We start from the raw sequence: 12459 nt of genomic DNA, 5'->3' as shown, positions 1-12459 counted from the left end.
AAATCACTGGGATAGTTGTTGGACAGGATGGTAAGAGCAGTCCGAAGAGGATCGTTAACCCACATCTGCCCTAACAGGCTCCCAGTGACTCCAGGGCATCCTACAGATCACCTATAATGCAGAACTGCCATCTTTACTGGACGGAGATCCTGTGTGAGGTCAGCATTAGTCTCTAGCTGGGTACACATAAGACGACCAGCAAACGATGTAATGTCATCAACGATTTACCTTTAACTCCCGGACAAATATTAGTGTTCACTCTAGGCTGTTTTAGCAGGGCGCCGCGCCCTGCCCGATTTTATTAAGGCAAAACCCACTTTGCCCTTTCTGCGGCGCCCTGCTAAACAGCCTACCCGATTCCTGTTCTCCCAGCGTGTATAGATGCCGTGCGCATGCGCACAGCATCCATTCACGCTACGGGAGAGCGCTTGGGGGAAGCCCAGCACCTCCGTAGGTGCTAGGTACGCCCCCTTTAGTGACGCCGCCGGCCGCCCACGCCCCTTTTTGTGACACCGCCAGCCGCCCACGCCCCTTTTTGTGACGCCGCCAGCCGCCCATGCCCCCTTTTGTGACGCCGCCAGCCGCCCCCTTTAGTGACGCCGCCAGCCGCCCACGCCCCCTTTAGTGACGCCGCCTGACGCATGCACAAGTGCCCCCACAGACCGGCGCCCTGCCCTCAAAAATTCCTAGGGGGAACACTAAAATATGGTGTGCACACACTGTGCAATCTCGCAAAATATATAGTCAGTGGCCACATTCAGGTGTATGACGGCATTGTCAGATTTTGCTGCATGCAGGTACGAGCCTGAAGATGTTGCCGACGACCGCGGGAGCGCGCAAGTAGTGCATACACACTGGACGATTTGAGCGATTTGCCGTTCCGATCGTTTGGAATCGGCCAAATTGTTTTAAAAAATCGTCTAGTGTGTACCCAGCTTAACATTGTGCCTTGGGTATACATACAAGTATAGGTGGATACATGAGTAGGTGTGGAAGGACCCCTGTTGTGTCACAGTCAGAAATGTCAAACAATGCAACGCGTTGGTTTTATGGGGTTGTGGAGTAGAGTAGAACAGTAAAGTACTTATGTTCTAGTAACATCTTTATCTATTTACATTTCCTCCCAAAAAAATAAATAGTGAGTAATATGAAATGTGCTCATTGGTGAGACGGTCGCTAATCTATGACCACTGCAGTAAGGTAAAGGTACAGATAACCGGATCTTCCTGTTTCAGTTAGGGTAATGGTTGCTTGCAGCACATCACAAGTAAATAATGCTCCATGGGTCACACTCAAACATTCAAAAAGGGTTTATTTTTTTGTTTAATTTAGGACGCTTCAAAAGGACACCCATCAGGGTTCTCGGTGATGTCCCAGTGTTTTCTAATATTGTTTTTCCATGATAGCAGGGCCAGGAACCAAATCATTCAACTACTGCCATTCAATGGAGGTTGGGTGCCCGTGGCTGTTCTGAGACCAAAGTGTAGGCCTCATCGATATTAATTTTGCATTCCAAGCCAAGATAAATAAAAATAAGAATTTACTCACCGGTAATTCTATTTCTCGTAGTCCGTAGTGGATGCTGGGAACTCCGTAAGGACCATGGGGAATAGCGGGCTCCGAAGGAGGCTGGGCACTCTAGAAAGATTTATGACTACCTGGTGTGCACTGGCTCCTCCCACTATGACCCTCCTCCAAGCCTCAGTTAGGACACTGTGCCCGGACGAGCTGACATAATAAGGAAGGATTTAGAATCCCGGGTAAGACTCTTACCAGCCACACCAATCACACCGTACAACTCGTGATACTATATCCAGTTTGACAGTATGAAAAACAACTGAGCCTCTCAACAGATGGCTCAACAATAACCCTTTAGTTAACAAGAACTATTTACAAGTATTGCAGACAATCCGCACTTGGGATGGGCGCCCAGCATCCACTACGGACTACGAGAAATAGAATTACCGGTGAGTAAATTCTTATTTTCTCTGACGTCCTAGTGGATGCTGGGAACTCCGTAAGGACCATGGGGATTATACCAAAGCTCCCAAACGGGCGGGAGAGTGCGGATGACTCTGTAGCACCGAATGAGAGAACTCCAGGTCCTCCTCAGCCAGGGTATCAAATTTGTAGAATTTTGCAAACGTGTTTGCCCCTGACCAAGTAGCTGCTCGGCAAAGTTGTAAAGCCGAGACCCCTCGGGCAGCCGCCCAAGATGAGCCCACCTTCCTTGTGGAATGGGCATTTACAGATTTTGGCTGTGGTATGCCTGCCACAGAATGTGCAAGCTGAATTGTACTACAAATCCAGCGAGCAATAGACTGCTTAGAAGCAGGAGCACCCAGCTTGTTGGGTGCATACAGGATAAACAGCGAGTCAGATTTTCTGACTCCAGCCGTCCTGGAAACATATATTTTCAGGGCCCTGACAACGTCTAGCAACTTGGAGTCCTCCAATTCACTAGTAGCCGCCGGCACCACAATAGGATGGTTCAGGTGAAACGCTGACACCACCTTAGGGAGAAATTGGGGACGAGTCCTCAACTCTGCCCTATCCATATGGAAAATCAGATAAGGGCTTTTACATGATAAAGCCGCCAATTCTGACACTCGCCTGGCTGAAGCCAAGGCTAATAACATGACCACTTTCCACGTGAGATATTTCAGATCCACGGTTTTTAGTGGCTCAAACCAATGTGATTTTAAGAAACTCAACATCACGTTGAGATCCCAAGGTGCCACAGGAGGCACAAACGGAGGCTGAATATGCAGCACTCCTTTCACAAATGTCTGAACTTCAGGTACTGAAGCTAGTTCTTTTTGAAAGAAAATCGACAGAGCCGAGATCTGTACTTTAATGGAGCCTAGTTTTAGGCCCATATCCACTCCTGCTTGCAGGAAATGCAGAAATCGACCTAGTTGAAATTCCTCTGTTGGGGCCTTATTGGCCTCGCACCATGCAACATATTTCCGCCATATGCGGTGATAATGCGTTGCCGTAACATCTTTCCTGGCCTTAATAAGCGTAGGAATGACTTCTTCCGGAATACCCTTTTCCTTTAGGATCTGGTGTTCAACCGCCATGCCGTCAAACGCAGCCGCGGTAAGTCTTGGAACCGACAGGGCCCCTGCTGTATCAGGTCCTGTCTGAGCGGTAGAGGCCACGGGTCCTCTGAGAGCATCTCTTGAAGTTCCGGGTACCACGCTCGTCTTGGCCAATCCGGAACCACGAGAATTGTGTTTACTCCTCGCTTTCTTATTATTCTCAATACCTTTGGAATGAGAGGCAGAGGAGGGAACACATAAACCAACTGGTACACCCACGGTGTCACTAGAGCGTCCACAGCTATTGCCTGAGGGTCCCTTGACCTGGCGCAATATCTTTTTAACTTTTTGTTGAGACGGGACGCCATCATGTCCACCTGTGGTTTTTCCCAACGGTTTACCAGCATCTGGAAGACTTCTGGGTGAAGTCCCCACTCTCCCGGGTGGAGGTCGTGTCTGCTGAGGAAGTCTGCTTCCCAGTTGTCCACTCCCGGAATGAACACTGCTGACAGTGCTAGTACATGATTCTCCGCCCATCGGAGAATTCTTGTGGCTTCTGCCATCGCCATCCTGCTTCTTGTGCCGCCCTGTCGATTTACATGGGCGACAGCCGTGATGTTTGTCTGACTGGATCAGCACCGGCTGGTGTAGGAGCAGGGATCTTGCTTGACTTAGGGCATTGTAGATGGCCCTTAGTTCCAGAATATTTATGTGAAGGGAAGTCTCCTGACTCGACCATAGTCCTTGGAAGTTTCTTCCCTGTATGACTGCCCCCCAGCCTCGAAGGCTGGCATCCGTGGTCACCAGGACCCAGTCCTGTATGCCGAACCTGCGGCCCTCTAGAAGATGGGCACTCTGCAGCCACCACAGTAGAGACACCCTGGTTCTTGGAGACAGGGTTATTAAGCGATGCATCTGAAGATGCGATCCGGACCACTGGTCCAACAGGTCCCACTGAAAGATTCTGGCATGGAACCTGCCGAAGGGAATTGCTTCGTAAGAAGCCACCATCTTTCCCAGGACCCGTGTGCAGCGATGCACTGATACCTGTTTTGGTTTCAGGAGGTCTCTGACTAGAGATGACAACTCCCTGGCTTTCTCCTCCGGGAGAAACACTTTTTTCTGGACTGTATCCAGAATCATACCCAGGAACAGTAGCCGTGTCGTTGGAACCAGCTGTGACTTTGGGATATTCAGAATCCAGCCGTGCTGGTGCAGCACCTCCTGAGATAGTGCTACTCCTACCAACAACTGTTCCTTGGACCTCGCTTTTATTAGGAGATCGTCCAAGTACGGGATAATTAAAACTCCCTTTTTTCGAAGGAATATCATCATTTCCGCCATAACCTTGGTAAATACCCTCGGTGCCGTGGACAGGCCAAACGGCAGCGTCTGGAATTGGTAATGGCAATCCTGTACCACAAATCTGAGGTACTCCTGGTGAGGATGGTAAATGGGGACATGCAAGTAAGCATCCTTGATGTCCAGGGATACCATGTAATCCCCCTCGTCCAGGCTTACAATAACCGCCCTGAGCGATTCCATCTTGAACTTGAATTTTTTTATGTACGTGTTCAAGGATTTTAAATTTAAAATGGGTCTCACCGAACCGTCCGGTTTCGGTACCACAAATAGTGTGGAATAATAACCCCGGCCTTGTTGAAGTAGGGGTACCTTGATTATCACCTGCTGGGAATACAGCTTGTGAATTGCCGCTAGCACCGCCTCCCTGTCTGAGGGAGCAATTGGCAAGGCAGATTTTGGGAACCGGTGGGGTGGGGACGCCTCGAATTCCAGTTTGTACCCCTGAGATACTATTTGCAGGATCCAGGGATCCACCTGTGAGCGAGCCCACTGATCGCTGAAATTCTTGAGGCGACCCCCCACCGTACCTGGCTCCGCCTGTGGAGACCCACCGTCATGCGGCGGACTTGGAAGAAGAAGCGGGGGAGGATTTTTGCTCCTGGGAACCTGCTGTTTGTTGCAGCCTTTTTCCCCTACCTCTGCCTCTGGACAGAAAGGACCCGCCTTTTCCACGCCTGTTTTTCTGGGTCCGAAAGGACTGAACCTGATAAAACGGCGCCTTCTTAGGCTGTGAGGGGACATGGGGTAAAAATGCTGACTTCCCAGACGTTGCTGTGGAAACTAGGTCCGAGAGACCATCCCCAAATAATTCCTCACCCTTATATGGCAACACTTCCATGTGCTTTTTAGAATCTGCATCTCCTGTCCACTGGCGAGTCCATAAGCCTCTCCTAGCAGAAATGGACAATGCACTTACTTTAGATGCCAGTCGGCAGATTTCCCTCTGTGCATCTCTCATATATAAGACTGAGTCTTTTATATGGTCTATGGTTAACAGGATCGTGTCTCTGTCTAATGTGTCAATATTTTCTGACAGTTTATCTGACCACGCAGCGGCAGCACTGCACATCCAGGCTGACGCAATAGCTGGCCTAAGTATAATGCCTGAGTGTGTGTATATACAGACTTCAGGATCGCCTCCTGCTTTCTATCAGCAGGTTCCTTGAGGGCGGCCGTATCCGGAGACGGTAGTGCCACCTTTTTAGACAAACGTGTGAGCGCTTTGTCCACCCTGGGGGGTGTTTCCAAACGTGACCTATCCTCTGGCGGGAAAGGGAACGCCATTAGTACCTTCTTAGGAATTACCAATTTTTTATCCGGGAAAGCCCACGCTTCTTCACACACTTCATTTAATTCATCTGATGGGGGAAAAACTACGGGTAGTTTTTTCTCTCCAAACATAATACCCTTTTTAGTGGTACCTGTAGTTATATCAGAAATGTTTAACACCTCTTTCATTGCCTCAATCATGCAGTGAATGGCCTTAGTGGGCATCAGGTTAGACTCATCGTCGTCGACACTGGTGTCAGTATCAGTGTCGACATCTGGGTCTGCTTACGGTAGCGGGCGTTTTAGAGCCCCTGACGACCCATGCGACGCCTGGGCAGGCACGAGCTGAGAAGTCGGCTGTCCCACATTTGGCATGTCGTCAATTTTCTTATGTAAGGAGTCTATACGTGCACTCATTACTTTCCATAAGCTCATCCACTCAGGTGTCTGCCCCGCAGGGGGTGACATCCCTTCTAAAGGCATCTGCTCCGCCTCCACATCATTATCCTCATCAAACATGTCGACACAGCCGTACCGACACACCGCACACACACAAGGAATGCTCCGAATGAGGACAGGACCCACAAAAGCCCTTTGGGGGGACAGAGTGAGAGTATGCCAGCACACACCAGAGCGCTATATAATGCAGGGACTAACTGAGTTATGTCCCCTATAGCTGCTTTTTCTATATATTATATACTGCGCCTAAATTTAGTGCCCCCCCTCTCTGTTTTTACCCTGTTCTGTAGTGTAGACTGCAGGGGAGAGCCAGGGAGCTTCCTTCCAGCGGATCTGTGAAGGAGAAATGGCGCCAGTGTGCTGTGAGAGATAGCTCCGCCCCTTTTCCGCGGACTATTCTCCCGCTTTTTTCCATATTCTGGCAGGGGTATTTTCCACATATATAGCCTCTGGGACTATATATTGTGGAATTTTTGCCAGCCAAGGTGTTATTATTGCTTCTCAGGGCGCCCCCCCCCAGCGCCCTGCACCCTCAGTGACCGGAGTATGAAGTGTGTATGAGGAGCAATGGCGCACAGCTGCAGTGCTGTGCGCTACCTTGGTGAAGACTGATGTCTTCTGCCGCCGTTTTTCCGGACCTCTTCTTGCTTCTGGCTCTGTAAGGGGGACGGCGGCGCGGCTCCGGGACCGAACACCAAGGACTGGGCCTGCGGCCGATCCCTCTGGAGCTAATGGTGTCCAGTAGCCTAAGAAGCCCAATCCGGCTGCAAGCAGGCGAGTTCGCTTCTTCTCCCCTTAGGCTCACTGCAGCGAGGGACTGTTGCCAGCAGGTCTCACTGAAAATAAAAAACCTAAATCTATACTTTCTTTCTAAGGGCTCAGGAGAGTCCCTAGTGTGCATCCAACCTCGGCCGGGCACAAAATCTAACTGAGGCTTGGAGGAGGGTCATAGTGGGAGGAGCCAGTGCACACCAGGTAGTCATAAATCTTTCTAGAGTGCTCAGCCTCCTTCGGAGCCCGCTATTCCCCATGGTCCTTACGGAGTTCCCAGCATCCACTAGGACGTCAGAGAAATCAAATGTTACCACTCAGGCCAAGACACTGGCTCTGTCACCTGGAGAACTTACACCTCTTGTGATTGTGAGAAGACTGTGCCAGCAGGTTTTGCCAAAACCACAGCCTATTAACAACGCCTGCAAGTTTCAGCTTCCAATTGCACAATCCAGACAGCAGCACTCAGCACCACACATCCCTCCACTAGTCGTTACCGATAGAAAGGAGGGACCAGTCATTCTGGTACAAGAGTCCGTTACTCACCCTGAGTCGGGCTACTCTCTTCTTCCATGATCGAAGTCCGGAGAGGTAGACCTGTTTAAGTGCCTCGTGGCTCAGGCGGAGGTCGATCCCTTCTGGTGTAACTGTAAACTGGAATGCCACGGCCTGGTGGGCTTCCGCCATATTGATAACACTTTAATCCTAAGCTGTAACAAATGAAGTAACAAACACTGTAAAAATAATGAGAGAGCCATCTGGACTTTTAATATTCTGGTTATATATTTTTTTGATTTTTACGAAACATATAATATAATTCAAAAACTTTTATCGATCGATTGTGGTAACAAATAAATATATGAACAATTACTAATGTATAATTATACTAAAAATGTGTTAATATAAAGGTATACTTGAAACAGGAGTTCATGTAACAAGTTTTAGCTGTCAATCTAAAATCCAGGCCGTGTATTGACTGCAGCTCTCTCTGCACACCTGTGAATGTCCTGATTAAGGGGTTATTCAGGTTTGTTAGCAAACCAAAAAAGCAAGAAACTGTGCAAAACCATGCTGCCCTGCTGGGGGGATGGGCAGATGTAACATGTGCAGAGAGTTAAGGGCCCCATACACTAGAACAATAATGCCCGATTTCATCCGATTTCGGGACGATAAATCGGATGAAAAGTGGCAAATCGGATGTGTTTTACATCCAATCCGATGCGCGTTCCGTGAGCATTGGATAGGAGCCCCAAGGTCGTTACTACTGCACTCGTGATATGTCGGATTCCGTAGGCATGGCTGGGATCGAATACGATACATCCTATGTAAAAGGACCGCGTACGATATATCGTATGCGATCCTGCCGCCCGGGAAGCTGCTGGGTGGTTCAAGGAAAAATCGCATCCGACTTTAGCCTCCGACATATCGCTGTAGTGTATGGAGCCCTTTAGATTTGGGTGGGATATTTTGTTTCTGTGCAGAGTAAATACCGGCTGCTTAATTTTTACACTACAATTTAGATTTCAGTTTGAGTACACCCCACCCAAATCTAGTGCTGCCCATACACCAGGGCGACCAGCATCCGATCCAAATCAGGCACAATTTCCCAGGCAGCTCTGGGCATGCAATTTAGGGCTCTGGACACACGATGGGTCGTTCTAACAATCGATGGTGTGCCTCACCCACAAAAATAAATAATAAAACTTTTTTTTTTTTTTTTTAAACAGGGACACTATTTTCAGGGTGTTGTAAAATATATTTAAAAAAAAGTGTCACTTGCTTTTTTTTTTTAAATGATATGCTTCAGCAAAAACATGCTACCTACAATATAAATATTTGCTGTAATGCATAATAACCTATGAGCAATATGTGTGTAGCTATCTCTAAAATAAACACAGACTGGATTGCTCTGTCACCATATGTAACACACTTCAATTCAACAGGCTACAAGCTAATGACAACCAGATTTTTGGACACTGTCATTTTCAGAATCTATGGCGCTCACAAAATTCCTTTAGACTTTCAGGCAGTCATGTGTGCACAGAGCAGATGTTCCCCGCAGAACAGTTCAAAATCCCACCCATCGTCTAACATGTTCCTGACACTACATATTTGTAGACATTTACAGAGGCTGACATTTTTTTTTTTTTTAAATGTAAATGCAATTTACAGAAAAGACAAAGTGCACAAAAACATTCAAGAACATTCTTCACCTTCCTGTAAAGTACAAGTGTAAAAATAAGATTTTACTCACCGGTAAATCTATTTCTCGTAGTCCGTAGTGGATGCTGGGAACTCCGTAAGGACCATGGGGAATAGCGGCTCCGCAGGAGACTGGGCACAATTAAAGAAAGCTTTAGGTCACCTGGTGTGCACTGGCTCCTCCCACTATGACCCTCCTCCAAGCCTCAGTTAGGACACTGTGCCCGGACGAGCTGACATAATAAGGAAGGATTTTGAATCCCGGGTAAGACTCTTACCAGCCACACCAATCACACTGTACAACTCGTGATACAATACCCAGTTTAACAGTATGAAAACAACTGAGCCTCTCAACAGATGGCTCAACAATAACCCTTTAGTTAACAGTAACTATGTACAAGTATTGCAGACAATCCGCACTTGGGACGGGCGCCCAGCATCCACTACGGACTACGAGAAATAGATTTACCGGTGAGTAAAATCTTATTTTCTCTGACGTCCTAGTGGATGCTGGGAACTCCGTAAGGACCATGGGGATTATACCAAAGCTCCCAAACGGGCGGGAGAGTGCGGATGACTCTGCAGCACCGAATGAGAGAACTCCAGGTCCTCCTCAGCCAGGGTATCAAATTTGTAGAATTTTGCAAACGTGTTTGCCCCTGACCAAGTAGCAGCTCGGCAAAGTTGTAAAGCCGAGACCCCTCGGGCAGCCGCCCAAGATGAGCCCACCTTCCTTGTGGAATGGGCTTTTACTGATTTAGGATGCGGCAGTCCAGCCGCAGAATGCGCCTGCTGAATTGTGCTACAAATCCAGCGAGCAATAGCCTGCTTAGAAGCAGGAGCACCCAGCTTGTTGAGTGCATACAGGATAAATAGCGAGTCAGTTTTCCTGACTCCAGCCGTCCTGGAAACATACATTTTCAAGGCCCTGACTACGTCCAGTAACTTGGAGTCCTCCAAGTCCCTAGTAGCCGCAGGCACCACGATAGGTTGGTTCAAGTGAAAAGCTGATACCACCTTAGGAAGAAACTGGGGACGAGTCCTCAATTCTGCCCTATCCATATGGAAAATCAGATAAGGGCTTTTACATGACAAAGCCGCCAATTCTGACACACGCCTGGCCGAAGCCAAGGCCAATAACATGACCACTTTCCACGTGAGATATTTTAGATCCACGGTCTTAAGTGGCTCAAACCAATGTGATTTTAAGAAACTCAACACCACGTTGAGATCCCAAGGTGCCACTGGAGGCACAAACGGGGGCTGAATATGCAGCACTCCCTTCACAAACGTCTGAACTTCAGGCAATGAAGCCAGTTCTTTCTGGAAGAAAATCGACAGAGCCGAGATCTGTACCTTAATGGAGCCTAATTTCAGGCCCATAGTCACTCCTGTTTGTAGGAAATGCAGAAATCGACCTAGTTGAAATTCCTCTGTTGGGGCCTTTTCGGCCTCACACCAAGCAACATATTTCCACCATATGCGGTGATAATGCTTTGCAGTTACATCTTTCCTGGCTTTAATCAGCGTAGGAATGACTTCCTCCGGAATGCCCTTTTCCTTCAGGATCCGGCGTTCAACCGCCATGCCGTCAAACGCAGCCGCGGTTAGTCTTGGAACAGACAGAGCCCCTGCTGCAGCAGGTCCTGTCTGAGCGGCAGAGGCCATGGGTCCTCTGAGATCATGTCTTGAAGTTCCGGGTACCACGCTCGCTTTGGCCAGTCCGGAACCACGAGTATTGTTCTTACTCCTCGTTTTCTTATTATTCTTAGTACCTTTGGTATGAGAGGCAGAGGAGGGAACACATAAACTGACTGGTACACCCACGGTGTCACCAGAGCGTCCACAGCTATCGCCTGAGGGTCCCTTGACCTGGCGCAATCTCTCTCTAGTTTTTTGTTTAGGCGGGACGCCATCATGTCCACTTGTGGACGTTCCCATCATTTACAATCAGCGTGAAGACTTCTGGATGAAGTCCCCACTCTCCCGGGTGGAGGTCGTGCCTGCTGAGAAAGTCTGCTTCCCAGTTGTCCACTCCCGGAATGAACACTGCTGACAGTGCTAGTACGTGATTTTCCGCCCATCGGAGAATCCTTGTGGCTTCTGCCATTGCCATCCTGCTTCTCGTGCCGCCCTGTCGATTTACATGGGCGACTGCCGTGATGTTGTCTGACTGGATCAGTACCGGCTGGTTTTGAAGCAGGGGCCTTGCCTGACTTAGGGCGTTGTAAATGGTCCTTAGTTCCAGAATATTTATGTGTAGGGAAGTCTCCTGACTCGACCATAGTCCTTGGAAGTTTCTTCCCTGTGTGACTGCCCCCCAGCCCCGAAGGCTGGCATCCGTGGTCACCAGGACCCAGTCCTGTATGCCGAATCTGCGGCCCTCTAGAAGATGGGCCCTCTGCAGCCACCACAGCAGAGACACCCTGGTTCTTGGAGACAGGGTTATCAGGCGATGCATCTGAAGATGCGATCCGGACCACTGGTCCAACAGGTCCCACTGAAAGATTCTGGCATGGAACCTGCCGAAAGGAATTGCTTCGTAAGAAGCCACCATCTTTCCCAGGACCCGCGTGCAGTGATGCACCGATACCTGTTTCGGTTTCAGGAGGTCTCTGACTAGAGATGACAGCTCCTTGGCTTTCTCCTCCGGGAGAAACACTTTTTTCTGGACTGTGTCCAGGATCATACCCAGGAACAGTAGACGTGTCGTCCGAACCAGCTGTGATTTTGGAATATTCAGAATCCAACCGTGCTGGTGTAGCACCTCCTGAGATAGTGCTACTCCCACCAACAACTGCTCCTTGGACCTCGCCTTTATTAGGAGATCGTCCAAGTACGGGATAATTAAAACTCCCTTTCTTCGATGGAGTATCATCATTTCCGCCATTACTTTGGTAAACACCCTCGGTGCCGTGGAGAGTCCGAACGGCAGCGTCTGGAATTGGTAATGGCAATCATGTACCACAAATCTGAGGTACTCCTGGTGAGGATAGTAAATGGGGACATGCAGGTAAGCATCCTTGATGTCCAGGGATACCATGTAATCCCCCTCGTCCAGGCTTGCAATAACCGCCCTGAGCGATTCCATCTTGAACTTGAATTTTTTTATGTATGTGTTCAAGGATTTCAAATTTAAAATGGGTCTCACCGAACCGTCCGGTTTCGGTACCACAAACAGTGTGGAATAGTAACCCCGTCCTTGTTGAAGTAGGGGCACCTTGACTATCACCTGCTGGGAATACAGCTTGTGAATTGCCTCTAGCACAGCCTCCCTGCCTGAGGGAGTTGTTGGTAAGGCAGATTTTAGGAACCGGTGGGGTGGAGACGCCTCGAATTCCAGTTTGTA

At 48.8% G+C, this 12459-nt stretch overlaps 1 protein-coding gene across 7 annotated transcripts in view; it reads right to left on the bottom strand.

Moving 5' to 3' along the window:
* The window catches only part of LOC134965968 (carnitine O-palmitoyltransferase 1, liver isoform-like), a 222365-nt gene that overhangs the window by 134544 nt on the left and 75362 nt on the right, over nt 1–12459 (bottom strand). For all 7 annotated transcript variants that reach the window (XM_063942409.1, XM_063942408.1, XM_063942410.1 and 4 more), the window contains exon 2: nt 7455–7618. In XM_063942409.1, the coding sequence (XP_063798479.1) occupies nt 7455–7595 (141 nt within the window). In that variant the 5' untranslated portion in view covers nt 7596–7618. The remainder of the gene's footprint in view (nt 1–7454; nt 7619–12459) is intronic.

The sequence above is a fragment of the Pseudophryne corroboree genome, chromosome 10 (genome assembly GCF_028390025.1).
Source record: "Pseudophryne corroboree isolate aPseCor3 chromosome 10, aPseCor3.hap2, whole genome shotgun sequence".
Classification (NCBI taxonomy): Eukaryota; Metazoa; Chordata; class Amphibia; order Anura; family Myobatrachidae; genus Pseudophryne; species Pseudophryne corroboree.
Note: the sequence above shows the minus strand (reverse complement) of the source record. Positions and strands in the feature narration are given on the sequence as shown.